The 26,521-nt window shown below is 36.5% G+C and overlaps 1 protein-coding gene across 4 annotated transcripts in view; it reads right to left on the bottom strand.

Moving 5' to 3' along the window:
* TP63 (tumor protein p63) overlaps window positions 1-26,521 on the bottom strand; it is a 222,203-nt gene that overhangs the window by 114,243 nt on the left and 81,439 nt on the right. For all 4 annotated transcript variants that reach the window (XM_032631616.1, XM_032631612.1, XM_032631613.1 and 1 more), the window contains exon 3: window positions 25,658-25,790. In XM_032631616.1, the coding sequence (XP_032487507.1) occupies window positions 25,658-25,790 (133 nt within the window). The remainder of the gene's footprint in view (window positions 1-25,657; window positions 25,791-26,521) is intronic.

Here is a 26,521-nt window from a genome sequence, read left to right as displayed (position 1 = left end):
GGAACTAAGCCTTTATGATTTATGAGTTGATTTATGAGTTTATGTCCCTGAAATTATAGTTCAATCAATTTGGCTTTTAAATTAAATTAAAAAAAAAGAAGGAACAGTTACAGAGGTGTATACATTTGTCAAGATTCATTCACATACTTGGATGCCTTTTTGTACATAAATTATGTTCAATAAATTTGGCTTTTACATTTAAAAAGCAAAAACAAAGAAGCAAAAATCTTCCCTGAAGATAAAGGTTTGGGCTAGATCATCTCTTATTTCCTGTGACTCTATCTCTCTAATTCCTTGGATTAAAAATGGAAAATCTCCACATGAATTGAAAGGATATCAAAGAGACTCTAGAGTTTAAGGGACAGTCTTCTGCCACTGCTATCACCAAAGATCAACATCAACTATTCTTCCCTCTCTCATCCCCTCCAGAGAAGTGTGCCTGCCAAGTTCACCCAACTGTCACAACAGCATTTGCCCTCTGACCTTCAGCAAACAATGCACAGAATGCCATTTTAAACTACTAGATGCTGTGCCCTTACTTCTTTAAAGACTGACCTGCAAGGCTAATTAGAGAGTTCAGTGCTCTGCCTATCTGGGGCTAACACTTAAATTTAGAACTGTAAAGCAAAACCAGTCCTCCAACAGATCCACTGGCTTGGAGGACTCTAACCCAGCTGGGGCTGGCCTAGAAAGGATATTCGAGTTTGTTCTCAAGATGGTTTAGGGATTCAAACACAAGGACCCATTTCTTCATATGGGTCTCAGTAGTTAGCAAGCAATTAAGAATTTGCTCATAATTCCTTTTCCCATTATTTCCTAGGACTATAGGTAGACACACTTTCTCTTCTCTTGCCCCATCAAGAAGAGCAGGCAAAGGACAAAGGGTCCCATCACTTTCTCTGGAGAGAAATGTGGTATTCTAAAGATAAGGGATGAAAGACAATGCCTGACTTTTAGTGTTGGCAACAGGAGCAGTGATTCTAAGCACTGGTAAAAATAGAACTAAAAAATATCACATCATTCAGAAACTTCAGAAATCATATAGCCCAAAGTTTTCATCTTAGAGACAGACGATATAAAACCCAAAGATGGAAAGTAAGTTTCTCAAGCTTTGCAACTACTTTGTGAATATGAAGTGGCACTCCTCATTCTTAGTATTGCATCATTTGAAAGAATTACATTACCCATTGCATTTAACTAAGAGAAATATGTGTTTACATATGTTGCCATGGCTTGCATTCTAAGGGTACCAGAATTGCATCTCATGGACTCCATTCAGCTGCCTCAAGTTCTGCTTTGAAATCTGTTAACTTTTGGTCACTATGATGGGTTTTCTAATAAACATATGAAGGTATTAGTAAATGTTAATCTCCATTAATCGCTGTTTCTCTCTGGTGAAAAGTTTTTCAGTTTTAAGTTTGAGCCTCCTGAAAGGTAAAAGAAATATGAATTAAGTGAAAGAGGCAAGTTAGATATCTGTAAAAACTGATGACATGATGCTTCAGATACTCCAAGAAGTATAATGGGTACTCATGTATATTGAAAAGTTACCTCACAAAAGCTTGGAAGAAAAGAGCACGCTCAAGCAAATAGAAAGACAAAACTAAGAGGAAACAAGGAGAGGGAAAAGTGACATCAGGGAGTTGTGTAGAAGGTAGTTTTCACTTTACACTGAAAGGACAAAACCTGGCATCTAGCAAGAGAAGCAGCATCCCCTGGGTTTGGGCTGAAAAATAAAAAAGGAAGTAAGACTGACTTGAGGGAGAAGAGAGTTTGGGGTTATGAAAAGCTTGTCTACCTAGTAAGCTAAAGTAAGTGAATTCAGCTCGTGGCAAATGACTTATTTATACATAGGTTTAAACTCTATTTCCTTTCTGTAGAAAGACTTGCACCCAAAAGGCCAATTGAGGACATGGGTCTTGAGGATATATTTGATGACAGTATTTACTAACATTTGTACAGCCCTTCATATTAACAGACTGATGTGCTATGTCGTTGTTCCTTGGTATCTGCAGGGGATTGATTCCAGGAACCCAAGGGATACCAAAACCCCAGATGCTCAAGTCCCTTATACATAATGGCATAGCATTTGCATATAAGCTATGCACTTCCTCCCATATACATTAAATCATCTCTAGGTTACTTATAACAGCTAATACAATGTAGCCACTGTGTACATAGCTGCTGCTGTGGCAAATTCAAGTTTTGTTTTTTGGAACTTTCTGGAATATTTTTTTCCTGAATATTTTTGATCCCTGGCTGGAAGAGCAGCAGCTCTAAGTCAAAAGGCCTGCCTTAAAGTCCTGGTCCTGATACTTGCTAAGTCTGTGGGCTTGGCAGAGACCTGAAACTCCATTTTCACATTGACTAATGGGGATACCACCACATACATCACCTCAGTTACAAGGTAACAGTGAGAACTGTCAAATGAGACAATGTGTTTTACAAACTTTAAAGTGGGAGGGAAAAAGAAAAGAGATGAGAATAACCAACAGTAGATTGAGATTGCCAAATAAGTGATACATGCAATCATCTGTGGGGTCTCCTCATCACACACTTTCCCCCAAACACCCAGATGAATACAACTGCTTTCACATTTTCTCTTTCACTGTCTCAACCCATGAGCTCACAAAAGAATTTGGCCACAATGAAAGATGTCTGTAGAGGCACTACTGAATATATAGTTATTTTTTATCTTCTGCCAAGTATGAATTTTTTTTTTTTTTTTCCTGCGGTACGTGGGCCTCTCACTGCTGTGGCCTCTCCCGTTGCGGAGCACAGGCTCCGGATGCGCAGGCTCAGCGGCCATGGCTCACGGGCCCAGCTGCTCCGCGGCACGTGGGATCCTCCCGGACCGGGGCACGAACCCGCGTCCCCTGCGTCGGCAGGCGGACTCTCAATCACTGCGCCACCAGGGAAGCCCTGAAATTTGTTTTAAAGGAAATGCTGTTTGTTAAAAGAAAACAAATTTGTGTTTAGACAAAACATGAAACATCTAGCCATGAATTAAGTGGTTGTTTTTGTTTGTTTGTTTGTTTTGTTGTTTGTTTTCCATATCAAGTGATATTTTTCTGATCTTCAGGGGACACAGACTGGATGAATCTGTGTCCTCCTTTCCACCTAAAATTAGGCCAGTTACTTTCATACTGTAATTATGGAGCTAAAGGCCAGACTACTTTCGTGGTTAGATGTATGATAACTTTTGAGACATTCACTCACCCTGAGTTTTCTATAATTAAAGAAAAACAACAACAAAAATCTCCTTTTCACACAACATAGTCAACTAGCAAACAAAACAGAAAAAAAAGAACAAAAAAAAAATAAGATGGAGAAGATGATTCAACAATATTTTCAATGTCCCTTAGTATATATGCATGGTGGTTTAACATCTTGAAAATTATTCTAATCTCTACTTAATAAGGAACAAAGTTACCTAACGTACAAAAAACATGTGGCAGTCAGTATTGTTCTTCAGCTCTCCTAAGGACTGGCTTCTGAATTTTGAGTCATGGTCTGCTAAAAGGAAACAGTTTTGGTTGGCAGCTCACCCTCTTTGTCTGAATTAACAAGATGTGTACAAAATTAATGAAGGCATACTCAAAGAGATATGAGTCCATCCACCTTATTAAACACAGCTTCACTTCACAATGGTTTCTTGGAGACATAATGGCTTGAAGCTGTCTGAAAGATTTATGATATAAGGATTTAGACCTAAAATAAGATTCACAAGGGAAATTTCTCAGGAGTAAAACAAATGCAAGGATGAGACTCAAAGGGGGTATAGTCTGACATGATCAGAAGGGATTAAAAAATACAGTAAATGTCTTAGTTGATACAGTAGAAGTTTCTTTTTTCAGATACAAACATTGTAGGGGAAAGTGCATACAGAACATTGCACCAAGATCAAGATAACATTTAGAGTGATTGCTTCATATCCTGGTGACTTAGCTTCCCAGAGAAAGAAAAAAAAAAATTACCACTGGTCTTCCTTTGGAAATCTTTTCACTGATTTATTGATCGTGGAGGCGCCCGCTGAGTAAATGGAGAGACCCTATTCTCTCTTTACACTGAGGGGCCTTGATGTTTGAAGGTACAGCTGCCTTCAGATGCTCAGATAAAAGACACTAAGTGCAAAGTAGTAGTATTATCTACTTATTACCCCCACTTATCTGCTTATTCCTTCCTTGAAGTCCTACTTCTGTCTGCAATATCAATCACTTCTCCGGCAGCTTGTCTCACTACAAAGGGAGGATTTGATCCCCCGCTTAGCCCTCCAGAAGCAGCAGACTCGTGCAAGACGAATTCATTACACCACCAAGGCTGCAGGACGGGATTATCTGGGGACTGGGGGTGGCATGCTCTTAGAACACAGTTCCTGACAATGCGGCAGAAATTCAATCTACCTTTCCATCAAACATGACGGTCTAGGCACTAAACTTGACACTGAGTGAACACCAAACACATTAGAGGAAAAGTCTCAATACTTTCTCCAAGTAAATATGAGTTGCAGTTAGGCAAAATTGACAATGTGAGAGCAACTGTTTAACATTATCCAAAAAAAGTTTGATAGTCTCAAGTTGGTACATATTAATTGGTGAAATACAAAGTTAGGTTCAAGATATATTACGTATGATTAAAACATTAAAGGCAAGCACCATAGTGTGGTGGGAACAATCAGAAAACATGGATTCTAGGCTGGCTCCTTCACCAACTGGCTGTGTAATCTAGGGCTTGTCACTTCACTTTTCTGAGCTTCGGTTTTCTTATTGGTAAAAAAAAAAAAAAAAAAAAAAAAAAAGGATTAACTAATAGATGATCTCGAAAGCCAGTTCTAGCACTGACATTCTAAGTGAGTGATAGACAATCTGGTTTTCCATTAAATTCAAAATAGGTGTTCCTCTTGGGAAGAGATACATAAAAGTTTGGGCCAGGTACAAGAAGCAAATTAGCAGAGTCTGTCTGTATGAACTCCTAGATTCATTAGAAAGGTTTGTTTATTTAACTGTCTTCATTAACTGCTCTTAGTACATCAAAGGAGTGTTTCCAAACCCTTACAATTAGTCATGTAAACAAAAGCACAATTTATCACTTCACTATGCTCAACAAACAAGGTTTTCAATACATTATCAAATCTTACTGAGGAAAATATCCCGACTAAAACCATTAGGTTGGGCATACAAATACTAAACTGGGTCTTGTACAGAGAAAATTTTCAACATATTTTAAGTGACTCAATGAATTTGCTGAACGTTGATGAGAACTGACCTACTGATCGACATGAAAAGATGTTGCCCAGACGTTTTCTGAGTTAGTTGAATTACACCCAAGATCTCACTCTCTGATAACCAGCAATCAACCAAGCAAACCCTTATTCATTCTTAAGTAGTACTGATACAATTGAGTATGCCCAAATATTTAACTCAGGAGGTCTAAGAGAGAGTTTGTAATATTATCGAAAAGAAGGCAATCATGAGTAATAAAGTGATGGTTTCTTCAGGACCAATTAGGTGGTCAGTGCCGAAAATATCTTTCACGGTTATATTATATATATTATAACATATAATATTATAAATGTCACCTGCAGGTAGACTATGAAACAACGTTAAAGAAAATGTGTCTTTGAGATCCTATTCTTTTTAACTTGGAGCTCCAGAACAAGAGCCATAGTTTCACTTGTTTAACAATATAAAATATTATGGATGCCTTTTATTTAGTCATACATACTAACCTGTACATTAATGAAGTTAAATGGCTTTTAATAACACTTAATTACACCCAAATCCGAAGAGTTAATGTACTTTGAATGGCACTAGATACACATTTCATGCAGTTGTGAAGATCAAGAGTGATAATGGTGTGAAATAACTTTTTTAAATTGCAGAAGGTTATTCAAACATAAGATATCTTATTTATTTGTCAGTTTTTGATGAATATGTATCATTTTCTAAATCCTTACTACATTTAGTTTTGATTCATTCAAACTAAAACCTCCAGCATAGAACATAATTTATGCAGTGGAAGTGACTGATTAATTTCAAGAGAAAACTTGCAACATTAAATGTTTTGTCCTGCCTAATAATCTTTAGCGATGACTTGGATTAGCCTCTTCAAATTTGCATGAAGTCAGAGAAAAATGTTGTTCAAAGAAAAAAAGAACAGCCTTCTAGGCACAAAACTTTTTGACAATTGCCCAAATGCCCAAACTTCTGTTGCTTAAATCTATTGCAAACCATTTAATAGATGTCAAAGAAGCATTTTAAATTAATATGTACACGTTCCAGATGAACAAAAAAAGCCATAGAAAACATAGGGGGATGGCAAACTTCCAAAAAGGATAGACAAGAAATTGTTAGAGGGATTGTATCTAGTTTTCAAAAGTTACATCAAGACAATGAGAAAGTAGGACTGACCTGATTTTAAATTAACAGATTAAGGGTCACTTAGTATAGCGTCTTCATCAGGTTCTATGCGGCATACAGAAGACTCAGATCATATAACTAACTTCCTTAAGGCGCTCACAATTTAAAGAGGTGAGCCCGCTGCATCTCCAAACCATTCAAAAAACATTGGCCCAAAACTAAATGATGCCAGGCTTTGTAATGTTTTTAAAGAAAAGAAAGTAATGGTTCCTGCTTTTATGGAACTTTGAGCCTGGTGAACAATCTGTTGTCATTTATGAATCAGTTTGTAACTCATTATTGGAATGTAATCAGCGGTGACAAATTTCCAACCTTTAAAAAAATGAACCAAAAATGTATTCAGCACTGCCAAATTTAGTGTATAAAATGAGTGATCAAATTGGATAAGATGATTCTAATTCAGAAAAAAAGTTAGCGTTAGAATAAGGACACATTTTCTTATGCTCCTGCTAAGCTTTCATTGAAGATGAGTGACAAAGGAGATGGTCCAGGAACAGAATTGCCCAAGGTGGCCACTTTGAAGTGGAGCATGTTTGAATGTCTAAATGGGTACAGTCTTTTAAGAAAAGTTTTATTTCTCTTTTGATGCATCTCAGAGAGGGTACATCAACTATCTATAGTATATATTTATTATAATCACATTTTTACTCAGAGACCATATTATTTTGTCTATTGGATTAAAACTAAACAAATGATTATGCTTCAAATGAATACCAACTAAGTGGGAGAATACCAAGGAAGGAACAAACATAGCTCTTGCATCCACTGGGCACATATCTCTAATCCAAACAGATGGAAGAGCTGGTTTCTCAGACATGAATTGCAACAAAAATACACACATATATAACAACATCCATAACTTTGTTTTTTATGCCCAGTATTCTCAAAGGGACTGACTATAGATAACATTTAATGAAATAAAATTTTACTTTTCTTTTCACCCAGAATAAATTTCTATTCTGCTTTTTAACTTTATCATTACATAGAATCAAAATTTTAGAGAATGGTATGGATAGATACATACCTACATATATAGATCTTTCAGGATTTTGGAGCAATTTGATGAACAGTTATCCAGAGATTGTAAAGGGAGTTTAAAATAATAATTTGCAACTACTTATTATCTTTGGGATTCAATTGTTTTTTTAAAAAGAATTACACAATAATAACACCTATACCAAAATAAAAAAATGGATCTTGAGGTTGGTAAAGCACTATAATTTCTATACAAAACTACCCCTTAAATTGTGCTTATTTAAAACAATCCTTTGTGTTCCATGACTGCCATAATAAAAAGTAAATATTTTAAAAAGCCAACATTTATTGAGCAATGCTGTTGCAATGATCTCTTTATATTTACTATCTCATTGTTTTCACAGTAGTCATATTAATCCCATCTTACAAAAGAAAACAAAAAATAACAACAGCAAAAACGCTAAAGCTTAGAGAGAGTTAGTTATTCAATATGCCCAGGATATTTGAACCCAGAGCCCAAAGTATTTAGCCCTTGACATAAATCTCTAATAATAAAATATTACTTGATTTGTTGTATGTGATAGCATGAGAGTTCAGTTTTATGGGTTATTCTAAGAAACCCTTGATATCTAAATCTAGATATCAACTTATCTAGATTTGAATATCAGTTATCTAGATTATTCATAAGTGAAGAAACTGAAACTAGAGAGAGTTAGTGACATGTGTCAGATCACTCAGCTAAATAGTATAGAATTCATGACCAGAATTTAGGTTTCCAAACTTCTAAGGTAGCATCCTCTTCTCTGTACAATAGTCTTTTTATTTGTATAGACTGCACAGTCTACAGGGATATTTGAACCAAGAGTCTCTTTCTTCTTATAATTCAGTCATAAGATAATGGCTTGTTTCTATTGTCTATCAGATAATTTAGCACCCTACACTCTTCATGGTAAAAACTGAGACTCGTGGTTTTCCAACCATGAGCTACTCTTTAGATGAACTTCTTGATAGACGAATAGGATAGTTTCATTACATTGTTACAGGACAGGAACTAGAAATCAAAACTACACTTCAAATTTGCCAAACCTCAAATGATTCTGAGAATTCCTTCAAAAACAAATGCAGCAAAGAAAATGCCTATTTTATCCTTCACCCTTCAGACTTTCATCAGATACGGCAAGAAATTCAATTTCTAGGACACTATGAATAGCATCCTATTTTCACTACACAAATTGATAGATTGGCACACTTTTACTTTTTTTTTTTTCATGAATTCAAGTTACAAACCATCCCTATTTAGTTAGGAACTGTACACAATCAGAATAAGAAAATGTTATGTGACTCTTTCCCACTCAGGGTTTTTTGGTAGAACTAGATAGGCAGTTGGATCAGGAAAAAAAAAAGGAAAAAAAAATTCACTGACACCTTGGTTATTGCCTAAGATGCTATTATACAAAGAAGAAAAGTTTTGCAGTACGTACTCAGTAATTATTAAATTTCTCTCCTAGATTAAGTCCTTTTTATATGCATATGAAGGCAAAACTTGTTATAAGGCAAGATTTGTGTTCATCCATAGTTTATAAGTTTTGCTTCAAATTTTATTGTTTGTTAATTAAAAAATGCCAGCAAAGATAACATGAGTTAATATTTTCATAAAATCACCCTTAGGCTGCAGGATGAGGGATCACGAGGCATGCATGTGATAAAGAGGAAAGACTGCATCAAAAGAGCTTAATTCCTGTCACCTTAAAGAACAAATGCAACCAAGAAAAAAGTCTTCTCTTTAAAAAGAGTAAGGTGACTATCGTCCTAAATGCTTTTGTTTTTGCTATTTCAAGGAGGGGTAGGTAGGTGGATCTGTGCATTTTTTAAAACCAAAGGAGAAATTTTGTGTGCAACATTTACCACTTTTTTTTAAAATGTGATTTATGCTTTTAGAGAGGTTCATTTTCAGAAGAAATCTGAATGAGGAGGCAGTCGGCAGAAAGACATTCCAATGAACTGGTTAGGCGGGTAGTTGTTTGGAAGGAACACTGCCTCCGGGACTTGTGAGGAAGACAGAGGTAGCACATTAGAGGGAGTGAGAGAATAACAGAAGGAGTGAGTTACTTCTCCTTTCACCAGCTCCAGACAGCATTCACATTTATGACTAATCTTATGAGTGCAATCCCTCACTGCCCACCTCGCCTCCACAAAAAAACAATGATTAGGAAGTATTCATTTTCTCAGACATAAAAGTGTTGCTTTTGTGTTCTGTTTTTTACCAAATCCCCCCAACCTCCTTGCCCTTAGAGAACCAAAAGAAAAGAAAGATCGTAACAAAGTCTTTAGATTCCATGCAGCAGAGCTACTGTGTAGGACAGGTTTTGTTCCACGTTTCAAACAGAACACACTGGTTTACAGGTCCTTTCAGGAATGGTTCTGGAAAATGTGCTTGCTTGTGCTACGTACCCACATTAAGACACAAGAGGAGTCCTAGCAAAGCTGGATTCAGAAGCAAGGGATTGGTGATTTATCTATCACAGAGGATGAAAGGGTTGAGTAAGCAGTTAGTCTGGTTCCATGTTTTTACACATAAGAAAACTAAGACCCAAGAAGGGGAAGTTATTTGTCCATCAACAGAAAGCCAGTTAGGGACGGCAGTGCGAGGCAGCAGCCAAGGCTCCCGACTCTCAGGCCACTGTTTTTTCACTAAAACTCATGACTGCTATACGTCTGAGTGCCTTTCAACATACAAAGAATAGTAAATTTTTAAAGCCCCATATTTAAAACCCTAAATTTCCTTCCTATGCCAAAGGTCCTCCAGAGAGCTTAATTTTACATGTGATGTGTTAATTCTTAAACCTCAAGAAAAAGAGACAACATTTTGGAATACATTTGTTTCCCAGTATTGATTATTCACAAAACAGATTTTGTTTTTCTTCTTCTAGATCCTCCTTAGTTTTTCTTCTGGTCAATTTCCCACAGCTGAGCTGTCTCTTTTTCTAACAGACCCTTCCTGAAAGTCAAATAAAATATCTCTGAGCCACATCTATTTAATTCAATGGCAGAGATGGTTTGTGCTGATTCCCTTCATCTAGAGAAGCTGACATCACTAAATCCGTAAGGTTCCACTATAAACTTGAGGTTATAGAAGAATCATCTTGATACTCTACCTAACCACTGAAGAGAGGGCTATTTTTAAAAGCCATATTTTATAGAACCATCTAGCTCTCATTTGAAAGAAAGCAGATAGTAATGTCCATCAGAACAAACCATACCCTATTCCAAGACAAATCATATGGGTTTTATTTCTAAATTAGTTTCTGATTCACCACCCTGTGCTATGGAGGTACAAAATTGAGGTGGTAAAAATACTTGTTCTTTTTCTACCTCTTTAAGAGGGTGTGGTGGGAAATGGCTTGAATAATATCCATAAGAGCTCTCAGCTTCTTGGGAGGATGACAAGTAAACACAATGAAGTAACTGTTTTTTTAATCTATAGGTGAATTATATGTCTTTCCTAAACACAAAGAATAACTTGGATAGACAAAAGGGACCAAAAGTAAGCTCACATCACTGCAGACAATATACTTCTGATAGGCACCCCACTCAGCTAACCTATATCCACAAAGGAAGTGAGAGGGTCATACTGCACAAAATAAGAGTCTCTCTCTCTCTCTCTCTCTCTCTCTCTCTCTCTCTCTCTCTCTCTCACACACACACACACACACACACACACACACACTTACATTTTACCTTTTACCAGAGGAAAAGTCCGATAATCTTTCTAATTAGAAATAATTAATTCAGGTAAGGTTTTATCAGCCTTGTTTTATATCTCTAGTCCAACATTTTGTCAACATGGTTCTTGTTTTCTAATTAGTGGGATATGCACCTTTATCTCCCATTAGGCTGTAAAGTGAAGGGACTCACTATTCCTACTCCAAGAACTGGCCCTTGATATATTCGGAATAAATGTTGGGGAAGAAAAACTAGACAGTTGAACAAGTCCTTATCTGAAAAGAACAGTCATCCAGAGAGACTTAATCATAGTCCCAACACACTCACGTCTCTTGACAATGAGCACACGGCATGGCAGAGTCTGACATCACATGAGCGCGCGGGCGCCTCCACGCCTCCAACCACCCATCCTCTAGTCACCCACATTCTGTACCCTATAATCAGTTCAGCAAGGCCACCAGGTTAGAATGTACTACTGTTTTCCTTGAAGTGAACCCAACTCAACTCTTTGTCTATTCCCATACTCCTCTTGCTTGTTGGGTTTTAGCCAAACCAAACTGACCCTCCTCCCATGCTACAATTTACCAAATTCATGTCTACACTTAAGTCAAGGGGTCTCAAACTGACAGTGGATACATATGTTCTGTGGGTCCAGGAAATTTTGAAAAATAATAATTTGCATTACTCCAAGTGAGGCAAGTATTCTCTCTAAGCATCACAATTTCCTGTTTTCTTCCACTGAATGTTTCACACGCTTAAGCCTTTAACCTAACTAACTTGAATGGTTCTCTTTACCTAGAATAATTTCTTTCCCTGCTCTTTCACATGGCCAATATATTTCCTGAGCTTTGAGATAGAAATGATCAACAGAATTCCTCCTGAAGTTTATCTATACTCTCCTCCGGTACTTATTTTCTATCTTGAAAAGATTTGTTTGTATGTGTCTCCTGTCCCATAATAAACTGGGAGGTTTGGGGGATAAGAATGTGCTCTTTGTTTACTTGTTAATTCCCCAGATTATCTCAAGTATAGCAAGCATCAAATGTTAACTAGATGGCAGAACTACTGAGCTGCTCATAAAGAGCACGATGTGAATATTGCCACTGAACTTATACAGCGCAGCAATCATTGCTGATGACCAAACTCTGGCCTGGTGTTCAATATCTTTTCTATTTATCCCTCAGTAGGTATGATCAGTTAGCTCATTTATAATCTAGTTCATTAATTTCATATCTGTCTCCCCCACCAACTCTATATTATAGGTAGTGATATACTCAGCTCTTTTTTTTTAGCTCTTTTATTAAACATGTACCCATAGCAGAATATCTTGAACTTAGTAAATAATCAGTAACTTCTTGTTGAATTGACAAGAATACAAACTTGACATTTTCGTCATTTCGCCAGGGAAAAGATTCTTATGAACGACCTTCACAATTAAAAAACAAACCAGGTGTGCGATCTTGTTTAAAAATATCTTACTGATAAAGACATGTAGCCAACCAGTTAATAAATATGTTTACTTCTTCTAAAGTGTTACAGTCTAACTTTTTATTTTTGAAATGACATAACCCAGCAGAGCTTTCTACATGTTTTAAGATGAATCACAGCTAGAAATATCTATTTTAAAGTAGACACTGACCTAGAAGTTTTTTCTCTGTCATTATGGCTGTGTTCCCTTGGGCAAGTCACTCTCCACTCAGAGCCTAAGTTTCCCCACCTATTAAAATAGGTATATTAAAACAATGGATTGCACCAGTGTTTCTCAAATAAGAGAATCAACTGGAGGGCTTATTGAAAGATTGTTGCCCTCTCTCTCCTAGTTTCTGATTTAGCACATCTGGAGTGGAACCCAAGAATTTGCATTTCTTAACAAGTTCTTAAGTAATGTTGATGCTGCTGGCCTGAGACCACACTGAGAACCACTGAATTAACATGTCTGGGAATCCCTGCAGCTCTGACCTCATTATCACACTAACATTTAAACCCAGGTATACCCAAAGTGTGTGCTTTTAACTAGTAGACTGGAAAAGGTAATATTTTACTATTTTAAGATTACTGAATGACAGCCAAATAACTGAAAAACTAATAATATTTAATAATTAAAGTGAAAATGTTTTCTTGAATTCTATGAGCAGCTTTTAAAAGAAATATGCTTCAAAATTCTACTTTAACTTGAAGAAAACTCAACTCTAGTTTCAAATGGGAAAGGATGGGCTAGACAGATTCTTACAGCATGCTAGCATATCTTCAAATATTACTTTCTTTTTATGGAAATACAAAAATACAAATCTAAGCAAATTTGATTTTTTTCCTTCATCAGGAATTGCTCTACTTAAGATGAATAATTTCTGGTTTCCAGATTATCACGTTCTAAACAGTAACAGCAACAACCAATCACCATTGAAAACTGACCACAAGCAATGTATTGTGCTGACTGCTGTACATGTCTTCTCTCAATTCTCTAAACAGCTCTTCTACGGTATGTCACCAAAAGCATCATCTTCATTTTGCAGGTGGGGAAATCGAGGCTCAGAAACATACTAGAATCAGAAACATACCAAGATCATCCAAATAGTGAATGACAGAACTGGATTGAAATGCAGGCAGCCATCTACCTCCAGAGGCTGAGCTCTTCACGTATCTCTAATAGTAGATAGAGGCAGGTTTAGAAAACCCAGAAAACTGAGTCATTCCTGACTCCCTCCCACAAACTTTACTGGAAATGTTGGAGGAGCCAGCAGTAATCAACTTGGATCTTAGTTTTCTTATCTATTAAAGGAAGGCTGGACTAGGACTAGATCATGTCTATAGTTCCTCAGTCTAATATTCTAGATTGTTTCATGTTTTATAGATTAAAACTATATTAAATAAACTGGTGACCAAAGGAAGGACAGGTGACTAATAGTATGAGTATTATTTCAAACAAATCAGATTCTCTTTAAGCCAGCATGCTAGGATTTCAACCTGATTGGTTTTTAAGAGGATGCAAGGTCAGAATCAGCTCCAGTGTTTCTGCTGAAATCCCTTTTTGTTTATCTGCCCTCTTCAACTTTGTCATTCTGAATGCATACACACTGAGCACAGTGTCTTAAGTAACATTGCTGAGGTTACACCAAAGACAGGTGTTAGGGGAACTATTTCCCCCCTGGCTATCATTTCCAACTCTCCCTCCTCCAAAACCAAGGGAGGGGATAGCAGGAAAAGGGTTTCTTTTCAGATTAAACACAGTGACTGCAAACACCTTCCCCTAGGCAATAAATTCTCTGCCAGTGCGTGCTGCAGTTTACCCAAACACCAAAGCAAAAAGCAAACAGCCCCTTTTGTAAGGGAGGAGTTGTCACCTGTCAAGTGATGTTTGTGAATTTCTAGAGAAGAGAGAAAAAGAAAACCCTTTCCCTTATTTTATTAAGCAGACTGTTTGTTCAAGGTTTGAAATGCATACTTGGGTTTAAGGTAAAGTCCCTGGCTTGGCACTCTTGAACAAAGTGGTGCCTTCCGATTGGTTACACTGTACAAAGAAGGGAACAGAAAAACAGTCTGCTCTTCTGGTGACACCTGAACGTAATCTAAATGGAGTGGATTCTGAGCCACCTCATAAGCAACATAAGTAACTGCAAACCCATCTTCCAGAAATTAGAGTGCTTTCGCTCTACAGAATATATGTTCTTGTTCGTTTCATTTGTGTCCATAGAACTAATACATAAGCGCTTATATGGCACAAATTATGGTTGATGATTGTTTAATGGTACTAGCCAAGGGGTAAGAATGCTAGGGATACTAAAAGCAAGGGTTAAGAAGTGCTGGATGGCAAAGGAGAAAATACGCCCAGTCCCGTGTTCTGCACTAATCCTAAGGTAAAGCTTGGAAATATACTTTGTATATCCCTCTTTTACCATCTCTTTCCTCACATGTTTTGTATTCTAATTAGGTCTACACACCCCACTCATAGATGCTCTATTAAGATGTCTTACTCATCTCCAGGCAAAACTACCATCCCTTTTGCACTTAAAAATGTATCAAGAGGGATTATTTCATCTTCATCTGCAAATGACTGGAAACTCCTTTAGTCATGTAGACATATTTGCATTATTTAGAGAAGAGATTGTATAACCAAAATTGATTTCCACTTTATAGGCACTTTTGCACAGTTGGTGTGAGTGTAAGTTGTAAAAATATAAAAACTCATGAAAAGAAATTTGATAATATATATCCATAACACTGGTGTTCATACATTTTACTTAATAATTACACTTCTAAGCAGCTAGCACAATAGGGTTCTGTATGTACATATTCTTCTTTAGGTTTGACATAAATACACGATTATGTATAAAATAGATAGCTGGTGGGAACCTGCTGTACATCACAGGGAGCTCAGCTCAGTACTCTGTGATGACCTAGATGGGTGGGATTGGGCGGGGCGTCCAAGAGGCAGGGAATGTATGTGGCTGGTTCCCTTTGTTGTGCAGCAGAGGCTAACACAACACTGTAGAGCAATTATACACCAAAAAAAAAAAAAAAAAAAAATCTATGAGTAGAAAAACAGATAAATAAATCATTACATACCTATGTAATACCTATGTAGTGATATATAATACATACAGTGATTAATGTTGTTTTGAAGATTAGTGAATAAGAGAAAAATGTTCACCATAGAATGAAAAGAAAAAGCAGGTTACAAAATTTATATATGACATGATCCAAATATGTCTTATAAAATCTATTTCTTTTAGGAAAACAACTGGAAAAAAACCTAAAATTTTCATAATTATTATCATTAGGTAGGAATTCTATACACTTTTGATACTTACTTCTAAAATTCTTTTTAATAAGTGTGCATTGCTCTAATAATCAGAGCTATCTTTTAATTTGTATTTTATTATAAAATGTAACGCGTATTCACCTACCTCACAAGAGTTGTTATGAAAATCAGCATAGGCAAGTAATAACAAAGATAATAATTTTTAATTGACTGTATATTTATACACCAGGAACTCTGAATGAAAACAAATCAGGTAATGAAAAAAAATTCACAGTTCTCAAGGTTGATGATAGATATTATGTCCATCCATACAAAAGAGGGAGGAGAGACTCATAGAGATTATCAAGTTCACACAGCTAAAATTGGTAAAAACAGAATTCCAATTCTAGTGTGTCTGACTATAAATCTCATGCTGTAATTCTAAAGTAAGTAATACATTGTAAAGCCCTATATTAAATAGCAGGTAGTCAGTCATCAAAGTGAAAAAAAAAGTTGTTGATCAAATCTGCCTGCACTAAACTCTAGTGGTTTTCTGGAAGACCAGAAAAGGGGGAGGTGGAGATGGGAAGGAGCAAGACACTTGGAAAGGAGCAAGGGAATGTATAGAAGTAAACAAAGGAGGACAGTAGGGGTGGTGAGGGTGGCTCTGGAAGCCTAAAGGAGATCAAAGTAGGAAGTGAATAGAAGGAAAATGGAGAGCTTGATGTGAGCTCTTCATATTAGTGTCAGACTTAGAGTTGGGTAACATCGTGCGTTTCTGGTGCCTAAGAGACCAGGACACATAGAAAATTATTGCTACTTGTATGAAATAGCCTTTCCACTTTTTGAGCCAAGAGAAGACATGCAGGAAGGAAGATTTAGAATGTTTGCGTGACTCAGGTAGCAATGCTGTTACCCAGTCCCTCGCAACTTGACTGGAGTGACTTACTTAAAAACACTTTTTTCACAGAGTATGTGCCATATATATACATATATATACATAATTCTATAATGTTAGAAAATATCTATAGATGTTCAAATTGAGTTATATGTGAGTCAATGTGTGTGCATGTGTGCACGTGTGTGTGCACGTGTGTGCGTGTGTGTATGTGTGTGTGTAGAGACAGGGAGAGAGGAAAGAATGAGGGAGGCATGGAGGGAATGTTTATAACCTTTTGATCAATAAAAATTCAGCAAATTAAAGCTTTGACGTGGTTTATGGTCCTGCTTAGAAAATACAGGCATCTCTTTTTCTTTGAAAAAAATTCATTCTGATGAACAAAAGGATACTTGGAATTCCCTGTTTTTTTCTGATAATAATATCCAGTCAGAACTGTAACTTTGTTACAAAGGAAGAACAATATCAATGATAAATATCATGTTCAATAAAACAGACTATTCTCTTGAGTTCTTTGAAATGCTTGCGACAGTTGAAAGTAAAAATTTTACCACTGTCTGAGGCAGCATTCAATGTACATAGATGAAATATATATGACAACTACAACATCATGGGAAGGGTTATAATATCAATATTGTGGTAAGTTTTCTGCATTCCGTTTGAAGTGGTAAAGTATTAATTCTCAATAGACTGTGAAAAATTATGAATATTTCAGTCTCTAGAGTAATCACTAAAAACTGTTTAAAGAGATATAGCCAGAACCAAAATAGAACAATTAAAATCAAATGCTAAAAATAGGTCAAATAATCTAAATGGCAGCAAAAAAAAGGGAAACAGAAGAACAAAGGACAAAATAAGCTAAAAAATAAATGTTAGGTCAAAAAACTCCATATCAATAATTACATTAAATGTAGATGATGTAAATAAACCAATTGAAAGAGATTGTCAGAATGGATAAAAAATGATACAACTATTTACTGTTTAGAAGAAACTCAGTTCAAATATAATGATAAATACAGGTTAAAAGTAAAAGGATAGAGAAAAAAATTTACCACGCAAACATTAATCAAAAGAAAGGTAAAATGGCTATATTAATATAAATAAATACAAAGTAGACTTCAGAGCAAAGCACACTACCAAGAATAAAGACAAATATTATACAATGATAGAAAGAAGATGTACCAAACTTAAATATGATGCACCTAAAAACAAAACTTTCAAAAACATGAAGCAATAACTGACAGATTTGAAAGGAGAGACAAATCCATAAGTAGAGTTGAAGACTTCAACACTCTTCTCTCCATAGAGAGAAGTAATTGAGTGCTAGTAATCAATAGAATTAGTAGACAGAAAATAAGCAAGAATATAGAAGAACTGCATACCATCATAAACCAACTGGATATAATCGACATTTATAGAACATTGCACCCAGAGAAAAGAGAATACACAGTCTTCTCAAGTGCCCATGGAACATTCACCAAAATAAATGATATTTTGTCTCATGAAACAAAGCATAACAAATTTTAAAAATTTGAAATTATGTTTTCTAATCATAATGAAATTAAAGTAGAAGTCAGTAATGGAGAGATAACAAAATATCTAAGCACTTGGATACTAAGCAACATGCTTGGAAATACACATAGGTCAAAGAAAAAGTCTTAAGGGAAATCAGAAAATATTTTAAAGTGAACAAAAGTGAAAATGCAACATATCAAAATTTATGGGATGCAGCTGAAGCAGTGTTTAATGGAAATTTTATAAATGTAAATACTAACATTAGAAGAGAAGAAAGATCTCAACTCAGTAATATAAACACTCAATTGAAACAACTTTAAAAAGAAGAGCAAAATAAACCCAAAGAAGCAGAAGAAAGGAAATAAAATAAGACCGAAAATAATGAAGATAAAAACAGAAAGACAATACAAAATAACTGTAAAATTCAAAAGCTGAACTGGTTCTTTGAAAGATCGATGCAACTGATAAATCTCCAGCAAGACCGACAGAGAAACAGAGGACACAAGTTACCAATATTGGAAATGAAACAGGAGGATATTACAGATCCCACAGACATTAAAAGGGTAATAAGGGACTACACCAAACAATTCGACATACATAAATTCAAAAACTTTGATAAATTTAACCAGTTCCCCAAAACCCACAATTTATAAAAACTTACCCAAGATTGAATAGATCATCTCAATAGTCCTGTAACTATTAAAGACACTAAATTTATAATTAAAGAACTCCCCAGAAAGAAATATTCAGGCCCATATGGTTTCACTAGCCAAAGTCGACCAAACATTTAACAAGAAATAATATCAATTCTACATAATCTTTATCAGAATATAAAGGATGCCTCACATAAAGCACAAATACAGAAATCACACTGAGGTTCATGAATAATAGCATTGCCGAGATGAAAAAGACTACACATCATAATTACTAACACCATCTCTCAATGGTGGGCTTAACCTTCATTTGCTTTAAACTGCAGTTTCCTCTCTCACAGTCCAGAAACTTTTTTTGACCATGCTGCACAGCATGTGGGATATTAGTTCTCTGACCAGGGATCGAACTCAAGACCCCAGCAGTGGAAGTGCGGAGTCTTAACCATTGGACCACCAGAGAAGTCCCCCAAAACTTCAAAGTCTATAGAATTCTATCTGGTCATATCATTTTGGATATTATAAACAATGCTGCAATGAAGCCTTCATTGCTGTATATGTTTGTGTGTGTGTGTTTGTACATATACTTACTTATATATTTTCGTTTTGTGGAAAAGACTTCTAAGAAGGGCACTTATAGACCAAAGGGTAAGTACATTTAACATTAAATAAATGAGAATGGGCGAACTGCCCGCCAAATATACCAATTTATACTCCTACCAGAAGTAAAAAGGTTGACTGTTTCCCAACACTCTCACCAGTACTGGATATTACCAAGAATTTAAATCTTTGCTGATCAAATAGATGATAAATAATCTTATTGTTTCAATTCACAATTTTTTATTATTAGAGAAGTTGAACATTTTATATATGTGAAACATCTGTGAATCACTTATACTCTTTGCCAAAGGGGGAGATTCATCTTTCTCTTATTATTTTATTTTATTTGTTTTGGCTGGGCTGAGCAGCTTGCAGGATCTTAGTTCCCTGATGAGGGATTGAACCCATGCCCCCTGCAGTGGAAACATGGAGTCCTAACCACTGGATGTGCCAGGGAATTCCCAGTTTTTTAAGTGTTTAGTTTATTTGGGCAATTAAACCTTTGTCATGTGTTATAATTTTTTAAATTTATATTCTGTCTTTCTTTTCTATATACATTTCCCCTTACCCAAAATTTTCAGTCTTATCTTTTAAAACTTGTGAGCTTCACATTATAGTTTTTTAAATAAATTACTTTCATAATGGATACCTAAACGTGAACTACTCTTTGCTTTCCTCTTTTTGATCAATTTGACTCGTATTTCAAAGGCCTAAATGAAAAGCACCTCCTCTGTAACATATTGCAGTTTTACTCAGGCACAATAAACAATTTCTTTTTATGTGCCTTAAAAAATACATACATTTGAGTACTTTTCAAAAGTAATTTTATACACAGTTGACTTTCTGCTATATTATGGTCTTCTTGAGGCTAGAGACCATGATTTGTTCATCTGTATCACAAAGAACATAGCATACAGGAAAGTAAATTCTAAAGAAATGCCTGTGGCTAGATCTCATTTATACAGTCTACTTGAAATCTTATATAATCTTGGGTCATAGAAGATACAGGGTATTATGCTAGGTGCTGTGACCTAAGTCTTTTCAAATACAAAAACACTGTTTTTTGGTATGTACAGGTGAAGACCCTTCATTTATAACTGGTTGCTACAATAATAATTTACAAAAATGGATGGTTTTAGATAATTACCATGAAAATCCCTAGGGAAAAACCCAATTCAACTAAATAGGGTTTCCTTCAAAGTACAAAGAATAAAGAAATACAAAAGTACAAAAGTAAGTGTTATATAGTTTCCATCCATCATTCCAGGAAAACATTTAAGTGTTAATATCATCATCCACCTCTTAAGGACATGACAGGCATGCTTAGACAGCTTATAAATAAGGCAAAGCTGAGATATAAAGTAATATATTAGGCAACAGAATCAAGAAACAGTAAGGATCTTGGAAACATAGCCTAAATTATAACATTTTTTGAGAAATCTTGTTCACCTCCATTTGCTAATCCAATGTAGTTTATTCTTCAGTGGCACCAAAATCATCCTAATGATAGAGGCACACACATTCCTTGCAATTCATATTCCCTTTGTTCATAATCAGAGCAAAACATTAGGACTCCTCTTCATGACTAGTTCTTAAGGTGAAGGTTGTTTCAAAAATCAATAAAAATGGGATGACATTCTCAATTTTAAGATTTTTGTCCTTAATAATCTGACAAGTCATTTCAAGTCCACAGATTCATATTTCTTGCATAGTGAAAGAACGCTTGGCAGGGATCCCATATTTTTTTTTATTATATGTAAGAGGAAGGTAATTTATGTACAGAGATTTGGAACTATTTAGTTATTAACTCATACACAGAAAAGTGAAAATATGCTACCAAGTAATGGAAGAAAAGAGCCTCATACCAGTTGCAGCAGCTCTCAGTTTAGAAGGACCAGGAATCTCAGAGGTTCCTAGTTCTTATTTTCCAAACCAGAACACCAGTTATTACACCCTGAGCTAGTCCACTATTTTGCCATTCCTGTTGCTTAGGACTATCATTGTTACCTAGTCTCACCCATGTGGCCTCCTCACATGGACATCTATGAGGATGTTGGAATGGTCCTAAGACAAGGGAAAACCCAGGATTCATATAGAACTATACTTTAACAGCAATGTCTCAGTTCTATGGCGATGAAAACAGACCAGCCACAGACAGGCAAGTTTATTTTTTAAGTTCAGTCTCACTCCACTTGTACACTCCTCTCAATGCAGTTGTTCCCAAGTGACGTATTTTGTTTCCCCTACTGGCAAAACCCCATTTCATTTTGTTTTCCAGCTTTTCCTGAATCACTTCAATCCCTTGCTCCTTGCAAATATTTCTATCCTGCTCTTATTTCCTGATTTCTTGTTACCCTCAATCTGACATACAATTTCAAGTTCCAGGTTGCTAGTAAGTGATGGTAGAACTCTGTTCCATCTTTCCTAGTTAGCAGTGGTGTCCTGTGCCTCTCCAGAGGAGGGAAAGGTGTGGTGACTCTCTAAGGCATGACTATCTCATGACGGAGGCGTGGAAGTTTACCCACACAGATAAACCTCAATTTCATAGAAAAAGAGGTACTCAAGAAGAAATAGAGGTCAAGTTCCTCTCAAATACAATACCTTAGAGAAAGATTGAGAAGAGAAAAGATTGTGCCCAGTGAGGTGGACAAAATACTGACACTGCTGCTGACTACACATGTCATCCTAGAAAGGTTTTTAACCCCCTTTTTTTATTTATTAATTTATAAAACAAGGATAATAATTGCTATCTCACAAAGTTCCGGGAAAGATTAAATAAAATATCAGACGTGTTAATCATCATCCAGTAATGAAGCCTAAGAAAGCCATAGCTTCGAAAATTTGTAATTCAGACATCCAAGAGGAAAATTTAGATCAATTTCAAATTGAATACTCTCAGTTTCAATCAGGCCACTGCTCTTATGAGCATAAGTAAAAATCAATTCCAAATGAATCAACATCACGTGTATATATTCATAGCTGATGCTCAGGAAAAATTTTGAATACCTATGAATAATCGTCTTAAATATTTCTTAAATAATAATAACCTAAAAAACCACAAGGCAGTGCATTCTTAGCTAAACAAGATACTTATCACAAGAGCAGTTATATCTATGAATTTTCTTGGCTTTCTCTCCTTCATTCTTACCCTCTTCTAAGATCATTGTATAACTTAGCTGACACTTTCTCAGATACTCCACTAGGTTTTCTCCAAAGATTCCTTTAGCTATTTTGTGAAAGCACCAAAATGAACTTTAAATGACTGAAGTTTTAGAACTCAAATGGCAGATCAGGGTACTTTCAAGCAGAACTGGGGAAACAATGGAGATAAAGAAAAAGCGTAACACTTTTTATACTGACGCACTATAATCAAAAGGGCAGGAATACACGAGGAGGACAGGACAGGAAGTTTTGCTGCTGTGAATGTTGAAGCAGAGAATGGCCCCCTGATTGGTGATATTCTAGAGCTGTGCTACCCAATAAACTACCAACTAGCCACATGAAACAATGTAAATTTAAATTAACTAAAGTTATCGTTAAGTCCCTCATTTGCACTAGCCACATTTCAGATGTCCAAAGGAGCCATGTGGCTAGTGGCTACTCTGTTGAACAATAGGAATATAGGACATTTCCACCGTTGAAAAAAAATTCTTTTGAATAGGACTGTTTTAAAGAGAACATTTTGACTTTTTAGATAACTCCCACGTCTCATTTCTTATGACTTCAAATTCCTGGACTTCCTTGGTGGTCCAGTGGTTAAGACTTTGCGCTCCCAATACAGGGGGTCTGGGTTCAGTCCCTGGTCAGGGAACTAAGATCCCACATACCACAACTAAGCCCGCGCACTGCAGCTACTGAGCCCGCATGTTCTAGAGCCCGTGCGCCACAACTAGAAAAGCCTGTGAGTCACAACAAAGAGCCTGTAAGCTGCAACGAAGACCCAGTGCAGCCAAAATAAATAAATAAATAAATTAATTAATTAAGTAAAAAAATTCCTGAGGTCCTACTATGGGCCAAACATGGTAACAAATACTGGGCATGACAAAATATGGTTCCTGTCCCCTTTAGAGACAGAGAAAGAAACAACTATAATATTGTGTCATAAGTAATATGATTAAAAATATACCTAGGTTTCTTCAGAGGAATAGTCTCTAATTTAGACTGGTAGAGAACAGTGACATGGAATCTTTTTCTAGAGAAGGTAAGGCAAGCTTGGTGTTGAGGGATGGATAGGGATTGGCTAGACAGGAGAAAAAGAATGAGATGTTCTCAAGGAGAAAATGTCTAATAAAACAAAGGAGAAACAACATGGAACATTAAGAAACCACATGTTTCAGTATGTGAAAAGATAATAAGAAGAAGAGCTGTAAATAAGAAGGCTTGATTCTGCATTTTAAACTAAATAACTTGGTTTGCTTTTATGAGAAACAGAAAATCCCTGCCTGGAGAGAATATAAAAAGATAGGTAGCACCAGCCTAGGCAAACCTGTTAGCTTAGGAGGTGATATTATTAAATGAATTGGGGATATCTTAATTTCTAAGTCACTGTCAAATCAGAATTTATATATTTATAAATATTTATATTTAATTATCACACATTCCAAGGCCTTGCATTACCTGCCCCTTGGATTTATCTGTCAGTTTCCTTCTTCTAGCTCAAGGATAATTGAGACTCGTATCCATATTAAGATGGAACGGGCCAATGAAGAAATGTATTTTTCACTTATCAATTTGGTGACAAAATATCAGTGCATTTGAAAAGTTACAATTTCTATTTTTGGTTGTCTCCTGTCCTCTTCCCCCACTTCCCCTTCTCTATATTAAAGAGTATATAGTGAGAATTCCAGGAAAATCTTACATCAGACCAGAGAGGCAAGGCACACCAAAACATCTTTCATCTGTACCATCTTTCAAATAAAGCAATTTGGTGACCACCCCCTCCCCTGCAAAAAGAAAGTCATGGCACTTTATAAAGTGCTCTTTTAAATCACATCAGCAGACACTCTATGACACTCCACCCTCTTTCTAGCTCCTTTTGTTTCCATTTTTCTACAAATTTTTGTTTTTTTATAGAAAACACAGGAGGGCTTGTGTGGTGAATGAATGATTAAAAAAAAGAAAAGAAAACCCACCGGTTAGCATGATGGACTGCACAAATACAAGAAATTTCATCTAAACGCCTCAGAAAAATGTTTTACTATCCTTAACCCGTACACTCCTTAGCTGCCTGGGAGGTGTATGCATGTAAGATTCTGCCACTTTATAGAGGAAAAACTGAGGTCTAACGTCATGAGGGACTCAGTGGTAAAGCCAAAAAGGAGCCTATTTTATATATTAGTTAGCTTCTTTCCTCTTACTCCATTACTTGAATCTGTGTGTTTGCGTACAATTTACCTCATCCCCCGTCATTAAAAAAGGATAATTCTATGAGACAGCCAGTTTGCCATAGTGGAAAGTACTTTGTATACAATTCAGATCTTGGCTTTGGTTCTGACTGTCTCCACCCACTGTAAAACATTGGGCTGGCACCATCTTCTCTAAATTGGGATAGACATGAGGAGCAATTTAGATAAAGAATGCAAGGAGGGCTTCCCTGGTGGCGCAGTGGTTGAGAATCTGCCTGCCGATGCAGGGCCACGGGTTCGAGCCCCGGTCTGGGAAGATCCCACATGCCGCGGAGCAACTAGGCCCGTGAGCCACAACTACTGAGCCTGCACGTCTGGAGCCTGTGCTCCACAACAAGAGAGGCCACGATAGTGAGATGCCCGTGCACCGCGATGAAGAGTGGTCCCCACCTGCCACAACTGGAGAAAGCCCTCGCACAGAAACAAAGACCCAACACAGCCAAAAATAAATAAATAAACAAACCAATGAACCGACATTAAAAAAAAAAAGAATGCAAGGAATTATCTCCAACCCCCTTCCCCATACCAGTGGAAACGTATGCTTCATGGAAAGTTGAAGCAGACCCAGATCCCACAGATCCTAATTATTTTTCTGCTAACCACATTGACTAGCTTTCCAATGGCCTTGCCCATTCAGAGCCACCTGCCTTTTCATGTGCCATGAAAGAGACAGGTATAACAGAGATGTGGATCGCATGGCCCACAGATTTAAAGGGGAAGCCCATGCCACTCACCCACATGGGGTCACTGAGGTCTGAGTCCTGCATGCGAATACAGTCCATGCTAATCTCGATCTTGTTTGTTGCACCATTTTCTGATGGTTCATCCACAAAGTTCAAGTCAATGGGCTGAACTGAACAGATGGGCCTACCATAAAGGAAAACAAAAGTGTGTTAAGTGTGGAAAGGGACTAAAACACACTCATTCAGTTGGTAACAATGAGTTCTATTTGCTTTAAAGTTGGCAAGGCTTGTTGACTGGAGTCAAAAACCCTAGGATTGAATCCTGGCTCAACCAATTACCAGATGTGAAATCTCTGGCATTCCAAATCTAAGCGCTATTTGTAAAATGGGAGTCATGATCCTTGCCCTCATCAAAGGACTGCTAGGTGGAACACAGAATAGAAGGAAAGTATCAGGGATACACCCTAACCTTTTGGGTCCCCAATGCTCTGATATTGTTTCATCTTTCCCTTAATTTACTCACATCTCCAAACCTGATCTTGAGAAGGAGATCTTTTCCTAGCAAGGCATACAGACCAACAAAATTTAGTGTTTTACTTTCTCAGAGGGTATTTGCAACGTAACAGTAAATGAGAGTCTTTAAGCCAAAGGAACAAATTTCAGTATCAGAGAGTCATTGGGGAAGTTATTTTGGGTTAGGTAGGAGAGGCTTCTGATCCTCCAAAATTATACCACCTTAGAACAATAATGATCTTTTGGTGCTGGAAACTGAATAAATCTCCACTGAATTTTGAACACAGAGATACTATTGCAGGGAATATTTTTTTCCCAACAACATTAACTGATTTTTATTGATTCTAGAAACATGCCCTAGTAAGCAATACTTCGATCATCCACAGTTACCTGTTTATAGTT

The sequence above is a fragment of the Phocoena sinus genome, chromosome 4, assembly GCF_008692025.1.
Source record: "Phocoena sinus isolate mPhoSin1 chromosome 4, mPhoSin1.pri, whole genome shotgun sequence".
Taxonomy (NCBI): Eukaryota; Metazoa; Chordata; class Mammalia; order Artiodactyla; family Phocoenidae; genus Phocoena; species Phocoena sinus.
Note: the sequence above shows the minus strand (reverse complement) of the source record. Positions and strands in the feature narration are given on the sequence as shown.